We start from the raw sequence: 17,745 nt of genomic DNA on the forward strand, positions 1-17,745 counted from the left end.
GAGATCTCCTGGCCTAGGAGGCCCCGGAGCGGCCCATCCCCAGGGCCTTGTAGCCGTTGGCAGCAGCCTGGTTACGTGGCAGCCCCACCACACACATAGGATGAAACATTTTGGCAAAGGCCATGTTTGCAGGGAAAACACTCGCAACCACAAGCAAACCTGCCCTTCCCTGGGTCCCTTCACAGCCGGCCCTGCACCCACCGGGAGCCTCATAAAGCAGCTTCCGCACCTGCAAGGGGCTCAGGAGACCTTGGCTGGGGCTGAGAATCCACCTGTCCCCGGAAACCACCTGAGGTAGAAGTGGGGATAGGGCTGGCATTTCTCCAGGGTGGAGCCTCGACTTCCCCATCTATTCAATGGGAATACTACTTCCGACCGCCTTCTACAGAAGGGTCCATCCCCGGTCTTGTTTTGGGACTTTGGGCAAGTGCCACTTCTCTGGGCCTCTGTTAAGACCATCTCATCAGTGGGCCCTCATGCCTGAGTCAGACACAGATCCGTCCACTGGGCTGAGCTGGGTTGGGAGGGGTTGGGGGGCCATGCAGAGGCCTGCTTTTAGGACATTCCTCCCCTGGTACAGGATGAGATGAGGATAGGAGCCCCTCTGGATCCTCTGCTGGCAGGTTGGAACAGTGGGGACACTAGGATGGGCTGTCACATGGGCTGAACCCCTGGCATCAGGAAACACAGCCCTGGGCCTTGGGGTGATGGGCCTGGGCTCTCTCCTCGGGGCAGGAAGCGGCTCTCAGTCTCCCTACGCAGGAACCTCGCCCTCCTGCTCTGGCATGGCTTGGGTCCAACAGCCGGCCCTAGTTTGCTGTGTGGCCTAAGGCAAGGCCACGTCTTCTCTGGGTCTTGGGGCCTGCTTCCAGACCAAATCTCCCTGTGGTTCCTGAGGAAGTAAGCGGGGCAGGTGATCCTTCCCAATGCAGAGATGCAGCACTGATGTGTGGGGGTCCCGGGTAGGGCTGGGATCACCATGCAGGGCTTGCGACCTCCAGGCTGGGGTGGGGTTCCAGCAGCCCGGAGGGGGCGCGTTCTGGACAAGCTCTCTGATGCTTGTGCCCACCCCAGCCCACAGATCTTGGGGGCCAGTGGCCAGGACAGCGATGGCTCGGGCGTGCAGGCTGGGTCTGCTCTTAGCACTGCTGCTGCCTGTGGCCGGCACCTCCCTGCCGGGCACCGTGGTCAGACTCAACAAGGCCGTGCTGAGCTACGGTAAGAGACGCGCCCTGGCCTCTCCCGTGGGTGTCTGCGTGCGAGCACACGCACGGTCCCAAGTGTGGGACCCCAAAAGCCCCACGAGGACCTGGATTTTATCTCCTGTGCCTCTGTGTGCCTGGCCCCCAGACAAGGTCTGACAAAGTGCTGCTCGGCAAACACTTAAAAAGTGAATGCGTGCGTGGGAGCGTAGTCATGTCCACCATGCGTGCGTGCACGCGTGATTGTGCTCGCGTGCCCCCGTGGTGTGGGCATGGCTTGGTCTGAGTGACTACTTTTGCTTGCGTGTGTCTGTGTAGAAGTCTGAAAATCCATGGAGATGTGCCCATGCGTGTCCTTGAGCGTCGGGGAGGGCGTCTAACCACGTCCACCATGCGTGCGCCAGGTGTCACAGTGCGTGCCTGGGTGTGTGTACGGGTGCAGCCGCCCTCCCTGGGGGCACCCATGCAGGTGTGCATGGTAGGGGCCGGTGTGCGCACGTGCATGCTGGGGGAAGGGTCTAGCACAATACTGGAGGGAGTGTCCCGGAGCTAGATCTCTGTGGGGCACACGGTGAGAAGACCAGCCCTGCTCTGGGCCCCTCTCGGGCAAGGTCTCTATCCTATGACACTGCCCCATCCTTCTAAGACCTGCCCCAGCCCCCGAGGAAGGCACGATGAGAAAGCCTAGGCCCAGGGAGGGACAAAAGTTCCCCTCAGTTGCTCCCAGGATCCCACCAAAGCTGCGTCAGGGGTGAGAAATCAGAAGCCATTTCCCCCAAGACCGGACCAAACTCAGATTACGGTGTGAGACACTCAGGTCAGGCCATAGAAGAGACTTTCCGTGGCCCAGGCCACGAAGCACCAAGGTAGCAGTGTCCCCGCGGCGCACACACAGCCTCCAGGACCTTGTATCCAGGCAGATAGGCAGGTGGTGAAAGGGGTCAGTGACCTGTGTTAGTCTGTGCCTGGCACATGGAGCCATTCACGGAAGCGACAGGCAGGGACATGAGGCCTGCTGCCTCCCACTGGCCATCCTCCCTCTGCCCATCCTCTGTGAGGCTCCTTTGTCTCCAGAGAGCCATCCCAGGCTCACCGGCCTGTGTTCTTGGTGGAAATCCAGCGGGAAGCCCGGGCCACACACGCCTCTTTCTAAGTTCCCACAGGGAGCCTGAGTGAAGTTCAGGCCTCTGGACTCTTCATTTGGTGCTCCCTTCCAGCCCCATCCGCTCTCGTCTTCATTCCACTCCATGTTGAATTGTTTAATTAGTACCTCCCTCGCCCAGCAGGACAGGTGCGTGAGGAGGTCCAGGGGCTTGGGAGCAGGCGCCTCAGCCAATCCAACTTTCCCTTCCCAGGTGTCTTTACCTCTCGGTAAACCGGGCATAGTGTAGCTACATCACTCAGAACCGTGTTTGGCCCAAAGGGAGACAGTCATTATTATTACCCAAATAAATAGCAACAGTAAGAGCTAACATTTACTGTGCACCGAGGCTTTACAAAGACACTACGGGACGGGTACCATCATAATCATTGCAAGTTTACAGAAGGGGAAACTGAGACACAGAGCAGCCACATCGATAGTGAGTAGCAGAGCTGGGATTGGTCCCCAGCAGTCCTCAACCTCCGTGGGCAAGGGTGACCCTTCCAGTCTCTGAGTCCTCTCTGCCCAAGATGTGGGGCGGAGGGTGGTGGGTCGTGTGGTCTTGCTCGGTGGCCCCGGAGGGCAGCCTGACCTTATCCTGCTCTGGCCCCCCAGTGTCGGAAATCGGGAAAGCCCCTCTTCAGCAGGCTCTGCAGGTCACAGTCCCGTATTTCTTGGACTGGAATGGCGAGGTGCATCAGCCCACCAGGTGAGTGCTCCCACCTACTGGGGAAAATGCTTTAGCCTGCCGGATGAATACCCCACGTATAGGTGAGTGTTTCCCACCAGCTGGATGAGTGCTTCCCTCACCAGGTTAGATATTCCCACCCTTTAAGTGAGTGGTCACAAGGTAATTGAGGAGGTGGGACCGAGGCGGAGACATGGCGGGGGGGGGGGGGGGGTTGGTGCCTCTGAATTAGTAGATTTCTGCCCCCAGGGGCCAAGCAGGACCTTTGGCTACTTTCTCCAAAAATGAGACACCGAGTTTAGACCCAAGTCTGAGCCTAAGCACCCCCACGCCCCTGTAATGAACAGAGACTCAAAAGCAGAGGGAGATGGGGGCCAGCTCAAACTCAGATCCAGGGGCCGGGCGAGTTGTCCCCAACCATGTGCGAACAGACTCACTATTGCTGGATCTCTGGATTCCCAAGAGATGTCATATATGTATTTAAAATCTATCAAGTTTTGAATGATGGCAACTAATTAAAAAACACTGGACAAACCAGCAGCTGGGGTGGAGGCCCCCAGTACGAGGCCCTGAGGGTAGGGCTGGGGTCCTGCCCTTGGCGGATGGTGAACTGGGAACAACGCAGACACACCCGACAGTGGAGGATTCCTCAGGGTTTAGGGTTGGCCCCACCTGGCTGTTGGCCGACAGCACTGAGTGTCCTTGTTTGCAGAAGTGGGAATACGTCCAAGGTGGTTGTCGAGTGAAAAGAAGCAGGTTCTCGGTCAGCCTGTGTCCCAGAGAGAGTCGCAGAAAGATGTCCGCTAAGTGCCACCAGGGAGAGTGTTTGAGGGTGGAGTTTTGATGTGACTTTTCAAATTTATATCGTTTTGTAGTGTCTGAATTCCCACCCCCAACACCGGCACAGGGGAAAAGATGACTCATTGAGGAAAAAAAGAGAAAATTAGTTAGAAAGTACTTAGCAGTCAGAATAGGCAGCTTTGAAGGGAATGAGTTTCCTGTCCCTGGAGGGCTACCAGCCAAAGCTGTAGACTAGAATGCTACAGAGAGGATTTCTGCCCTCTGTGCGTCCCACCTTCCAAGCTTTCCCAACCTCTGTCAGAAACTAAAATCCCTCCAAGACCAGAACAATCCTCTTCCTCAATTCCTGCCCCAGGCTGGGAATCCAGTCTGCACCCTTTCCCTGCCAGCTGGTTGTCCAACAATGGCTTGCATGCCCCCTAGGTTGGAGAACTCACTACCTCTTCCTCATTCCATGGTTCCAATAGTCAGAGTCCCTCTTCATAACATCAACAGTGTGGATATGGCTCATAACACCTGCCCCAGAGTTGATTTCAAGGTTTAATGGGAGCCACCCTGTCACCTCCATTCCCATCCTGCAGGATCCAGATTTCGAATGTCCATGTGCCCCAATTCAACCTGAAATTCATTGCCGATTTTGGGATACGCATGTTGGTAGCAGCCAATTTTACTTTCAAGGTCTTTCGGTGAGTGAATCTCCTGGCGGGGGTGTGCAGAAGGATTTTCAGGGAAGCTCCAAGGGGCAGAGTGAGGGGAGAGGGGCTAGCAACTCCCAGGTCCTGCACTCAAGCCTTCCACTCCCTGTCCAGTGCTCTTTCCCACCCTCCCGTGGGGGCATGAGACAGTGAGAATTTGAGCCCCTGGGCCCTGCTCCACACCCGTGTAACCAGGCAGCGGGTTCACCCCTGCAGCCCTCAGTCTCCCTCTCTGGGAAGTGGGAGGAAACTCTGCAGCACAGCTTTGGGGGAATGCAGCTTACGCTCCATGCTATAATTAAAATCACACCTCCCCTTTCACAGTGCGAGGCACAGAGTAGGTGCTCAGTAAATGTCGCTATTAGAATTATTTCTGTGTCCCAGTCACTTTGTATGTGTTTGATTTCCAAATGATCAGCCGGGCGTTCAGAGGGATCTCTTTGATTTGAACTCGTTTGTGCTGTCACTGTGTGAGTGCTCACTGGGGGCCAGGCTCCAGGCGGGGCGTTTCCACACGGCTGCCTCGCAGAAAGCTCAGCACAGCCCTGAGAGAGAGGTGTTGTCACTCTCATGTCTATTCGACAGAAGAGGAAAGGGAGGCTCAGGATGGGGGATGGGGAGTGACTGGCCCAGGGTCTCAGAGGGAGAGGGCGTCGGGAGCCAGAGTTCACACCCCTCTGCTGCAATGTCCGTGACCCTGAGTGGAGTTTGGAGGGCCTTGAGCCTGCCCCCAGGGGGCCATCTCATGCCGAGTGGGGGTCCTGGTTGTGTCAAGTGGCAGGCAGGCTCAGGCCAGGGGGGTTTGCAGGGTAGGCTCTGCTGCGCGGTGCTGCTGGGGCTCAGGAACGGTGTCGCGCAGAGTCCCCGCGCCCCTGGAGCTGACGCTGCCCGTGGTCCTGCTGGCTGATGCCAACGTGGCTCAGGGCTCCATCAGGACTCCCGTGGTCAGCCTCTCTGCCTGCTTCCCGCTCTTCAACAACGCCGCGGTGTCTGAGGGCAGCGCCAGGTGAGTGCCTGGCAGGGGCGGGGCTGCAGGGTCCGACACCAAGGCTGTTCTGCCATTTCCTGAGCTTCCTACTCCAGCCTTCACCCAGCTGCCACAAGGGGCCTGAGAGAGCCCCAGGATCACACCTGTTTTATGGCTGAGGACACTGAGGCTCAGGGAAGGGGAGGGACTTGCCCAAAGTCACCCAGAGAGTGTGCAGCCAGAGGCCACGTCCCCTCTACTGCACCCCCAGCCCCCCCACAGCCCATGACCATGCACGCCAGCCATTGCCGTAGTACTCAGGGAGGATGCTGGCCTGATGTGGCCACCACGGGCCTCAGGGGCTGTCCCTCCCTGCAGGGATGGGGATTCTGAGGTCCAGGGGCCTGGGACCCGTCGACCTCACTGTGAGTCAGGGCTGCCTCCAAAGCTGACCACAGCTCCCACCTCCGGAGCACGTGCTGTGTGCAGGGCAGATTCAAACCCTTTACTACATCACAGTAGCCCAGCCAGGAAGGCACCAGGATTCCCTCCATTTTACAAGAGAACAAATGGAGGCACAGAACGGTTAAGTGACTTGCCTAAGTTTACACTGCGGGCAAACGGTGGAGTGGGTTCGAACCCCTGTAGCCTGACTCACCTCCTGCATGATGTCTCCCTTCCCACATGTGAGCTGGGTGGGAACTTGGAACTGGCCTCTCTCCACAGAGGGGGCTGGACATCAGTCCATCCCTGCTCGTGTCCCATGACCCCCCGCCACCCTCACGGGCAGCAGCTGCTCACAGAAAGGAAAGCCCAGAAGTTAGTGGCATTAAAAACACAGCTGCCATCCCCCCACCTCCACTGAGATGCAGTCAGTGAGCTTGGGCTGCAGCTGGGATCGCCATTTATGAACGGATAAAGAAGACGTGATACACACACGCGCACGCACCATGGAAATTTACTCAGCCATGAAAAAGAATGAAATCTTATCATTTGCAACGACATGGACCGAGCTGGAGGGTGTAATGCTAAACGAAATAAGTCAGTCAGAGAAAGACAGACGCCATATGGCTTCACTCATATGTTGAATTTAAGAAACAAAACAAAGGAACAAAGGGGGGAAAAAGAGAGAGAGAGAGGCAAACCAAGAAACAGACTCTTCATTAACTGAAATTTAAACAAAAACTTAAAAGAAACCCCAAGGAACCATAGTTTCCTATGGATCCCTGCTGAGAAACCACTTAGACCCATCTCCCATTGTTCAGAGGGGAAACTGAGGCACAGAATGAGAAAGGGACTTTACTGGGTATGTCACACAGCATTGGAGCCCAAGCAGCAAGCACCCCCAGCTCACTGGGCTCAAAGCGGCCAGGAAGCCAGCTGGCCAGGAACGTGGCTGAGTCTGGCCTTTGCAGCGTCTTCTCTGTCTCCCCAAAGCCTGGCCTCATCATCACGTTTTGGCCACTTCCGGACCCCAGAACCAGTGACCTCTACTTTGAGGCTCGGTTTCCTCATCTGTGGGGACAATGGTGCTGGCACTGTGTTGGCACATGACAAGGTGCAGAATAGAACTCACTGGCCCCCTGGCTCGGGGGAGACACTGTCTCTCCGTGACCCGGAGCTCAGGAGCGCTGTCTCTCTCTCTTTCTCAGCGTGGCCCCTGGGCTGCTGGTCCCGGTGCAGAAGCACATCAAAGCTGTGCTGCGGAACAAGGTAAAGGACCAGCTGTCCCGGGACGGAGGGCCTCCTAACCTCAGAGGGCGTGTGGATGAACGGGGGATGGCACGCATGGGAGAGATGGGGATTCTTACTGCTTTTTTTAAATTTTTAGAAAAGATTTAATTGATTTATTTGACAAAGAGAGAGAGAGAGAGCACAAGCAGGGGGAGGGGCAGAGAGAGAGGGACAAGCAGACCCCCCCTGCTGAGCAGGGAGCCTGCTGTGGGGCTCGATCCCAGGACCCCCAGATCATGACCTTAACTGACTGAGCCACCCAGGTGTCCCTGTTATTGCTTTTTTTTTTTTTTTTTAATAGAAGACCCTTCGTGGGGCTTCTCCGTTCTCCCAGGAGGGCAGGGAAGGGGCTGGGGTGAGGGTCCAGGGCAGTGATGGAGAAGCCCAAATAAGGGTGAGTTCGGCGGGGGGTGTCGCTGGGGAGGGAGGCTCAGGCTCTTGGGCCAGCCCCAGTTCCATGCTGGAGGGTGAGGAGGAGGCGGTGCATTCAGGGGCCACGTGGCTTGTGAAAAAGAGACAAAATGGAAGTGGACAAGAGCACGGGCACTGGAGCCAGGTGTGGCCTGGGTTTGAATCCTGGTCCCCTCCTTCCCGGCTGGGGCACCTGGACGAGTCACCTGACCTCCTTCTGCCCCCAATTCCACACCTGTCATGCAGAGAATAAACCTCCCCTGTGGGCTGGCTGGGGGGTTGAGCTCACTAATATCTGTGGGGAGTTTAGAACAGTTTGGCAGAGCGAGCGCTGTGGGTGGTGGAGGGAGGGCGGGACTCTAGGCCTCAGCTGGGACCCTAGACTCTCCGGGTCTTACCCAGGCAGCCCCAGCGCCTTCCTCACCAGCCTCCTCCTCTGTCTTGCCGTAGCTATGCCTGAGCATCTCCAACCTGGTGCAAGGCCTCAATGTCCACCTGGGCACTTTAATTGGTAAGACCTGGGAGCCCTGGGGGGGCGGGGCCTGGGGCCTCTGAGCTGCGCTGGGGCCCCCAAGACCCTTCAAAGATACCCCCCTAGTCAGGGCTGACCTCTGGGACATCAATCATAGGATGACTGAACTCAGGGAATTTGATGAATATTGATGAACTCAGGGAATCTCCGAATTCTATTTTTTTTTTTTTTAAAGATTTTATTTATTTATTCATGAGAGACAGAGAGAGAGAGAGAGAGGCAGAGGGAGAAGCAGGCTCCCAAGGAGCAGAGAGCCCGATGCGGGACTCGATCCCAGGACCCTGGGATCATGACCTGAGCCGAAGGCAGATGCTTAACCATCTGAGCCACCCAGGCGCCCTCTCCGAATTCTAGAATTGAGTTTTTGAACGTTTAGTATGGGCATGCAAGTGTGCAAACATGCGTGTGTGTGGGGGGGTGGGGAGAGTACATTCACTTTGCCGTTGTTTCCTCCCCTGCCTGGAGACTCAAAGACCCCAACCTCCCCCGGTTTTGCTTCCACCTGTCCCACAGTCTTTGGCGGACCCTCCCCCTGGCACTTTGGGGCTCAGGCCCTCACATTCCATTTCCTGCTGCACCCCTTCTCCTGGAGGCCTCACAGGCTCCTCTGACTCAGCATGTGCTCAACAGAACTCAGGCTCACCTGCTCGCAAGTGCCCTCACCCCCGCTCCCCTTCTCGGGGGCCATCCACCCACCCAGAGGCAAGCCTCCCTCTCCTCTCCATCTGCCGTCTGGCTAGTCCGCCTCTGATTTTCCCGGGGGTCCTCCTATCCAGGGAGGACGAGGAGTATATTAGGAGAAAGCCCTGTAGGCTAACCCCCCCACAAGCAGACCCTGAGACAAGATGTGGGCGTAAGTGGCTGGGATGGGGTGGGTCCTAGGGGCACGGGTGGGGAAGGGGCGCAGCAACAGGGAAGGAGGGTGTGCTCGTGAGCAGGCACTGTGGTGGGCAACTGGGGTGCACTCCCACCGAGGGGCTCTTGGAGATTGAGGGGTCCGTGCCTGCATCCTCCCCGAGGGGCAGGAGCTGGGGCATATATATATCTGCCAACTCCCAGCACTCATCAGTCACCTCCCCACTGCCCCCCAGGCCTTCCTCCACGACCACAGGTGGCTCGCAGCCACCACGCATGGTCCACACAGAAGCGTGGCCACGGTGGTGGCCTAAACGAGGCTCAATCAGGACTTCATCTCACAACATGAAGCTAAAGGTTATGAAAGCAGGCCAGCCTCGTCTTCTTTTCAGTAGTATTCATCAACATTAATAACGACACTGGTGATCCCCTGCCTGTCCCCAGACCAGCCAAAAATGCATCCTTTGTTGATTTAGGGGGTAGTATGTGCTCAGTGAGCCCTGAGCAAAATCCAGGGTTCCCTCTGTTTCCCCACACAGCTGTTTGAAGATGCTCCTGTTGAAGCACCTTCTTCTATCTGACGGCTTTGCCTGGGATTCTAGCGCTTTCCCTAGGTCACTGTCACCGACTTTCTAAACTCCAGAGCTGTTGACTGTTGCCAGCTGGACTTTGCAATTGGTTGGCTTTGCTTTGAGTCAGGGGTTTACATCTAACGGTGACACAGCATGGGACAGGTGCGCGGGAGTGGGTGTGTGGGGACAGGAGCGGGGCGGCATGCTGCTGTTAGGCCAGGAGGCGTCTGCGGTGGGCTCTGTAGTGAATATTTTCATATCAAGCTAGCTTTGGCTTTCTTGTGCAAACTTTTTTTTTTTTTTTAAGATTTTATTTATTTGACAGAGAGAGACACAGCGAGAGAGGGAACACAAGCAGGGGGAGTGGGAGAGGGAGAAGCAGGCTCCCCGCCGAGCAGGGAGCCCGAGGCGGGGCTCGATCCCAGGACCCCGAGATCATGATCTGAGCCGAAGGCAGACGCTTAATGACTGAGCCACCCAGGTGTCCTTCTTGTGCAAATATTAACAACAGTCCCATGAGGTGGCATCAGTATCCCTGATACAGAGATGGGGAATTAGAGGCTCTGAGCCTAAAATCCTCAGTGTGGTGCGAGAGCCACCCATGAACGGACTCAGGCTGATTTTCTCCTCCTTACATGTCCAACCACTGCTCTGCCCAGACTTCATGGCCTGGCTCACAGTCCCCTCAGGGAACATTCCTTGATTACGCCCACTCCCCTCAGTGCCGCCCCCCGCCCCCCCATATTACCTTCACAGGAGGCACCAAGAGAGCAAGGAGACAGGACTTGGAATCAAAAGACATGAAGTTAAATTCTGGCCTTCTGGCTCCATTGCTGTGTGATCTTAGGGAAGTCGCTCCATCTCTCTGAGCCTATTTCAATCCAGAAAAACAGGGCTCAGAATTCCTGTTTCTCCCATGTGCTGCTACCAGAGAGCACAGGTTAAGAGCCTGGTGGACAAGAGGCTCAATAAATGTTCATCCCTCCCTTCTTCCTCAGTGGGGTGATCTCCATCGAGACGCCTTGTAATTGGGTTCATAGCAAAGACCAGCTCTTGCCCTTTTCTTTGAGGAATTAAAAACAATCTAGTAAAAGAAATCTAAGCATTCAGGCCTAGGGGACTGTTTACATGAGTCCTGGGTACCTACAGTGTGGGGTGAACTGAGCCACTAAAAAGCAGAGCTTAAAGGGCCTTCTTTCAATCACTTAGCAATATGCCTGGCAAAATACAGTATAGTGAAAGTTAATATTTACTGTAACATTATTAGCTCCATTTTACAGATGAAGAAACTGAGGCAGTCTGCCTTGAGAACTGTGCCCTTAACTAAGCTATAATGGCACTCTATAAAGAAAACAGAGAAGGGCCCGAAGCGACACTTGGCTTCGCTGCACCTTTACTGAGTGAGGGACAGATGGGGGGCCGTTTGTCTCTGCAGAAGAAAATACTGAAAAAAATAAAATTTGAGATTCTGGGCTATATTTTTTTTTCCATCCTCCAAAAAATGTCTATATGTCCACAGTGAATATGTATTGTTTAAAAATTTTTCATGTTTTAATTCATTTTAAAAACAGAGTAATTTATTCTTTTTGGTGTCCTGTCCTCTGAGTCACAGTTGTGTGACCAGCACTAAACTCGAGATACAAGACATCTTGCCAGCCCCTCAAATCCCCCTGAGCTGCCCCGCTCCTGCTACCAGCCCAATCTTTGACGGCCACTGAGCTGTAGAAATGGAATCATACTATATTGCTTTTATGATCACAAGAAATTTCCAAAACATTAGAGGAAATAAAATTAAATCCAGAAGAGACATTAGAAAATCCGGCAGAAATCTGATGGACACACACATACACACATACACCTTGGTCATTCAGAGCCCTTGAGGACCTGTTGCTAAAAGCTGGGTTTTCCTGAGAGTGGGGTTGAGCCTCCACCTGCCATGCTGGCTCGCCTAGTTGTGTCCCGAAATGCGGTTCCCGCGAGTGACTCGCCCTTGGCAACCTCCCCAATCAGAATATTCTGAGCTTTGGGGGAAACTTGCCCTATAGGAACCGGACTCTCCTCTGTGCATCCCTGAAAGACTCCCTGAGGGTGTCTTGGGAGCCCCTGCTCTGTGCTCCCACACAGCGTGGCCCCGGGGCGCGTGCCTTTTGAGTTTCTGCAGGAGGCTGTGCGATTAGGTGGAGCGAGAACATAGCTTCAGAGTCAGACAGACCAGATATACAATCCTGGGCACAACTGAACAAATCAGACTGCGCGTGCGTGTGCACGTGTATGCATGTGCATGCGTGTGTAAAATGGGCTCCTAATCCTACAGGATTGTGGTGGTGATTGAATGGGACAATGTAAGTCAAATGTCTGGACCTGGATAAACGTGACCTCTGTTCTTTTTCTGTGGTTCCCTCTTGCCTTTTGCAGGGGGAGTGTGACCCTTTTCCTTCCTTCTAATTCGGGGTCTGTCGTCTTCCACTGATCAGGAAAGCAGAAACCCAAACTCTTAGAACTGTGTCTAAACGAAGAGTTAATAGGGCGTGAGTGGCTGAATCTTGGTTGTGTGTGTTTTGCAACTGAAGTTCACTTACTCAGAGACATTTTTTTCTTCCCTTTTCTGTTCCTTGGCCTGGGTCTGGCTAGCCAAAGTTGTCAGATAATTGAGTTTTCTGGATAGATGAGGCATTGGTGGATAAGGCTAAGTATACCATCTTTTCTTCTTCATCCTGCTTTTATTTAGACCTCAACCCTGTGGGTCCGGAGTCCCAGATTCGCTACTCCATGATTAATGTGCCCAGCATCACTAAGGACTACATTTCCTTGGATATCAATGTAAGTGCTGCCTTGTCAGCCCAGAGCTGTGGGCTTGTTGCCTCTGGAGTCCTCGGGGTCCTGGGACATTCCTAGAGGAGCAGGGGTATTGAAGGGAGAGGAGCTGGAATGGCATTTAGAGGCGGGCACGGGTGTGAGGCCGAACAACGTGCGGCATGCTGGGTGGGTGGCATCTGAGAACCCAGGGTCTGGGACGGAGCCTCCACCCTACTGAGGCCCTGCTGCTTTTCTCCCTCTCACCACCCACCAACCCCGTAGGCCATTCTCTTCCTCCTGGGCAAGCCCATCGTCCTGCCCATGGAGGCCCCCCACTTTGTGCTGCCAGCTCACGTGGGTGCCAAGGGTGCCATGGCAACCGTGGGCCTCTCCCAGGACCTGTTTGACTCTGCCCTCCTGCTGCTGCAGAAGGCGGGTGCCCTCAACCTGGACATCACAGGGCAGCTGGTGAGGGTCGGACCTGCTGCCCCAAGCGCGGGGGAAAGGCGTGCCCTGCGGCCCAGCCTGGGGAGACCCCGCCGAGGCCAGACCATGGGTGGGGCCGCCCAAGCTTTGGGGCCGCAGGGTAGCTGTTGGAAAGGTGAAGAGGGGGCCGAGGGGAGTCAAGAGGTGGTGGGGCTTGAGGAGTGGCTGCCCTAAAGCCTGTCGGGACGTGGGGGTTAATTTCAGAAGTCGGAGGACAACCTGCTGAACACCTCCATGCTGGGCCAGCTCATCCCTGAGGTTGGTCACATTTTTGGTCATTTCAGGGACTTTGAGACCTGGGCCTGGGGTGGGAGATTCTCTGGCTGGGGGACCTCCACTGGCCCGGATCTGTCCCCCGTGGGCTTCAGCGTGTGTCCTTACCTCTGCACCTTCTCCACCTCAGGGTCAGAGATTATGCTATTACCCTCCTTCTATGCCTTTGTCCAAGTGCAACCCTCTGCCTGGAGGGCCTTTTCTGCTTCCTTTTCTCTTGTTCATCTTCAAGACCAAGCCCAGGGCTTCCCTCCTAAGGGAGGACCCAACCCCTAGTCTGGTCCAGGAGCCTCCTTGAGCCCCCCCGTCCCTCCTGGCACAGATCACACAGGCTGCCTCTGACTTCATGCCTACCACCCCTTTCAGGCTGGGCATCCCCGAGGACGGGGGCAGGGGCCTGGGGGGATGCACCTCGGTGGCCTCATCTGAGGCATGATGGGTGGAGAGCCCACCCAGCCTTTGCTCCCAGGTGCCCTCCTCCCTCTCTCCCTCTCCACTCTCCCAGGTGGCCCGCCAGTTCCCTGAGCCCATGCCTGTGGCACTCAAGGTACGGCTGGGTGCCACGCCCGTGGCCACGCTTCGTACCAACAATGCCACAATTCAGCTGCAGCCCTTTGTGGAGGTCCACGCTGTGGCCTCCAACTCAGCTTTCCAGTCCCTCTTCTCCTTTGATGTGGTGAGTGAGGTGGGCTGGTGGGGCTGGCCGGGAGGGCGGCGACTCCCAAGAGCTCCCTTCCTGCCCCACATTCCTCACTTGCTCTGCTCTGTCCACACTAGTCTCCTTGCTGTTCCTTCTCTAGGCCATGACATTCCTGCCACAGGCCCTTTGCACGTGCTGTTGGACACTGTGCCTAGGACGCTCTTCCCCTAGTTTTTGGCATGGCTAGCTTCTCCTCATCTTCCAGGTCTCAGCTTAAATGTTGCAGCGTTTTTCAGGGCAGCCTTCTTGGACCACCCTGAGAAAGATGGTCCCCATCAGCCCTCTCCATGCTACTACTCTGCCTTCCTGGCCCCGGCTACTAAGGACCCTGTGTGGTTACTTTGGTCATTGTTCACCTCCTCCCCTGGCCTGTGAGGGTTCCCAAGGGCAGAGACCTGGTCTGTCTCGTTCACACTGTGCGGTGTGCAGGGCCTGGCACGCACAAGTGCTCCATGAACACCGGAATCAGCCAGGAAGTGGCTGGGAGCCGGTGGCCACCTGAAGACTCCTATGTGGCTCTGTGTTCTTTGACCTTGCTCTCCCTTCGTGCCCAGGTCGTGAACCTGAGCCTCCAGCTCTCCATGTCCAGGGTGAAGCTTCAGGGGACCACCTCTGTGCTGGGGTAAGCAAGGCCTCCTGGATTCAGCAGCCTTGGTGTGCTCCTCTGTGCAATGGGCCCGCAGCCACTTCTCGCAACGCCACCCGTCGCAGTGTCAGTCAGAGGAGCCTGGGAGGCCGCACGCATGGTATGGAGGGAGGGGGCACCTAGGCCCCAGCCCTAAGCCTCCTGCTTCCCTTTCAGGGATATCCAGCTCACCGTGGCCTCCTCCAATGTGGGCTTCATCGATGTGAGTGTGGGGCCGGGGTCTCCGGGGACCCCCTCGCTGGGTGGGGCAGGCCTTGAACCCGCATGCTGGCACACCATGCCCCTGTGTACCACGGTGACCAAGCTTCCCCCCAGGGTCCCGGCGACAGTGGTTGGTCAGGGGGCCCACCCGTCACACAGGCTGTCTGTCTGCCGGTCAGCCGGTTGGTCAGCTTTGGTGCTTCAGTGGGGTGGCTCAGCTAGCCCGCCTGTCACTGCCCGGTGGGTGACGGCCGGCCAGTCCAAGCATCACGGAGTGCACTGGTAAATCCGCCAAGCCAGCGTCAGGCAGTGCTGGCTGCTCCTTCGGCCACGTCCTTAGCCACCAAGCAGCCCTTCGTTGGCTGGCCCGTCAGTCCGTCTGCCGTCAGTCCGTCATCCATCGGTCAGCACCGGCAAGGCGGCCAGCCACCTGTCGGCCACGTGGCGTCGGGCAGTCTGGTGCCGGCCTTAGGCTCCTCTCAGAAGGCTGACCCGGCCCCCGGGGTAGCTGGACTCTGCTTGAGGCAGGACAGGGGTGACCTGTGCCTCTGCTTTTTGCGTGTGTGTCTGTGTCTGTCTGTGTGTTCACGTGTGGCCCATCTGTCCCTCTCTCCCGGCCCCTGCCCGGAGCGGGCCGAGGGTCCCCCATCTCCCTGACCACACGGCTGCAGGCAAATCAAGTGCGCCCACTCATGGACACCCTGTTCCGGAAGCCCCTGCTCGATCACCTCAATGGTGAGCCCTGCCCTCCACGCCGCTGCCCTCCACGGGGGGCCTCCGTGACCCCTGCCCTCCACGGGGGGCCTCCGTGACCCCTGCCCTCCCCGGGGGTCTCCGTGACCCCCTCCTTGACCCACCCCTGCTCCACGCTCCCTCCCGGCCCCCTTGCCACCTCCCAGGCTCAGAGGTGAAGAGGGTGGGAGTTTTTCAGTTCTTTTCCCTCCCTAAGCCTCAGTTTTCCCTTCTGTAGAGTGAGTATAATAATAATGGCTCCCACTCCCTGGCCGTCTTCGGGGCTCAGGGTCACAACGCACATGAGGACCTCAGCACAGGGCTGGCTCCCGGCGGTGCTCCGCTCCGACCTCCCAGCTGAGCTTCGTCTCTCTTTCCCCTCCTGCAGCTCTCTTGGGCATGGGGATTGCCCTCCCCAGTGTGGTCAACCTCCACTATGTCAACCCTGAGGTCTTTGTCTATGAGGTGAGAGCCTTTGGGTGTGACTACCTGGACTTCTGCCACCCTTGGGGGAAGGCTGGGCTCAGCAGGGCAGGGCTCTCTCTCACCTTCTCCCCTGCCCGTACCAACAGTAGGGTCGCAGGCTCAGCGAGGCCTGGGGGTGTGCCCTGTTCCTGCCAAGACCATGCCATGATCGTTAGCGGTAGTGAGATGGAAAATATGGGATGTCCAGAGACACTGGTGCAAAGGTCTCGCCCACCCTTTAGTCCTCGTCAGATATCATGCCAGGCCACATTTGGGGGCTTCAGTTGTCCCATGATCTGTGCCCTGGGGTGGGCACAGCCTTCGGTGTCTGGGAACGATGACAGAGGAGTTTCTTCCAGCTTTGTACATGAACCCCTGCAGGCTGGTTGGGGGAAGGGGCGCTTCCCGACCCTTCTAAAATCACTTTCCCTGATGAGAAATTGTGGGCCCAGGGTGAAGTTCAATCACCACTGTCCCGGGTGAGACCCTACAACTTCTTTTTATTTCACCTGGGATAAAAAATGATAATATTCTTTCTATTCGCTCAACAAGACATGCGTAGGACAGAAAGCTTAGCTAAGGTCCCTCAAGCCCAACATCTGCATGTTATTCAGATCCCCTGAGAGGGACCCACTGATGTTTCTCCGGGGATGATGCCCTGGTTGCTTAAGAACTATGGTCCCAAGGCACTTGGGTGGTCCACGCTCCACCCTGCAAAAAAGGAACCATTGGCACATGTTGGAGCCTGGGCTGGTAGTGGGAATTTCCCTAAGACTGTCTGGAACAGGCACATCAGTGGCTGACCCAGCCTGGTACCCACAGATCCAGCCAACTGGGTCCAAACCCAAAGGTCCCTAGACCAGCACTGTCCAAAACAATGTTCTGTGAGGATGGAAGTCTGCACTGTCCAACACAGTAGCCATGGTCAGCCGCTGGGCCTGGGTGGCTGTTGGGCACTTGAAACGTGGCTAGTGCAACTATGAAGCTGAATTGTAAATTTTATTTCATTTTAATTGGCTTTAATTTAATAATGGCTACTGTATTGGACCATGAGCTACGAGTGGGCAGGGACTGGGTCTGCCTTGTTCCTAGCATGTGGCCCGGGGCTTGGCTTAGAGCCGAGGCTCAGTGAAGATTTGTTGAATGAATGAATGAATGACTGAATGAATGATCAGCAGGCCCTGAGCACGTTTCCGCAGTGCGGTGTAGAGAGCAGAGGATATATGGGAGGTTCCTGGCTCTGCTGGGGAGACTTGCACCTGGAGAAGATCCGTGGTGTTTGGACTCCCAGTCCTAACACAGTGTTGGTCCCAACCACGTGCACAAGCACACATCAAGCCCCAGGCCCACGGTGGGGGCTCTGCCCACGTGCTCTGGCTGCATCCTCACTGTAGGCTTGCAGGGAGGGTGCTGTTCCCACTCCCAAGGGACAGCAGGAAATTGAGGCCCAGAGAGGCAAAGGACTGTCCACAGGACATACCCAGCAAGAGTGGTAGACCGTGAGCTCAAAGCCAGGCTGATGGGGCAGCTGGGGGTCCTATTGGTCCTCGTGTGGCCTCTGACCCTGCCCATGGTTTTCTGTGCCCTCCAGGGCTACGTCGTGATATCCAGTGGACTCTTATACCAGCGCTGAGGTGGGACCATCAGAAGAGCTAAGAGGGGCCAGCTCCCTGCTTCAGGGACTCTCTTGCTTTAAGCCACGTGGGAAACTGAGGCAGAGCCACACTTAGCCAACACCAGCGAGCTAGATGATCCACCCAGGCTGTTTAGTCTTCACTGAGCGCCTGAGCTCCCCTCCCTCCCCTAGAATCCTTTCCCTGCCCCCTTCCCTCCCCTCCTTTTCCCTCC

General features: G+C 56.3%; 1 protein-coding gene across 1 annotated transcript; it reads left to right on the forward strand.

The window, feature by feature from the left end:
• The first annotated feature begins 1,109 nt into the window (after positions 1 to 1,109).
• BPIFB2 (BPI fold containing family B member 2) lies at positions 1,110 to 17,530 on the forward strand. Its single transcript, XM_032419954.1, has 15 exons — positions 1,110 to 1,218; positions 2,959 to 3,052; positions 4,414 to 4,518; positions 5,387 to 5,533; positions 7,147 to 7,207; positions 8,090 to 8,150; positions 12,327 to 12,418; positions 12,677 to 12,862; positions 13,085 to 13,138; positions 13,659 to 13,829; positions 14,408 to 14,475; positions 14,656 to 14,701; positions 15,372 to 15,435; positions 15,821 to 15,897; positions 17,489 to 17,530. The coding sequence occupies exons 1-15, from the start codon at positions 1,110 to 1,112 to the stop codon at positions 17,528 to 17,530; spliced, it is 1,377 nt and encodes a 458-aa protein (XP_032275845.1).
• Positions 17,531 to 17,745: the final 215 nt, after the last annotated feature.

This window comes from Phoca vitulina, unplaced genomic scaffold (assembly GCF_004348235.1).
Source record: "Phoca vitulina isolate PV1807 unplaced genomic scaffold, GSC_HSeal_1.0 scaffold22, whole genome shotgun sequence".
Lineage (NCBI taxonomy): Eukaryota > Metazoa > Chordata > Mammalia > Carnivora > Phocidae > Phoca > Phoca vitulina.

Coding starts and splice junctions, on each gene's coding strand:
- BPIFB2 (XM_032419954.1), top strand. CDS start 1,110: ATGGCTCGGGCGTGCAGGCTGGGTCTGCTCTTAGCACTGCTGCTGCCT. Junction 7,208..8,089: donor AAGCTGTGCTGCGGAACAAG/GTAAAGGACCAG, acceptor GTCTTGCCGTAG/CTATGCCTGAGCATCTCCAA. Junction 13,830..14,407: donor CCCTCTTCTCCTTTGATGTG/GTGAGTGAGGTG, acceptor CTTCGTGCCCAG/GTCGTGAACCTGAGCCTCCA.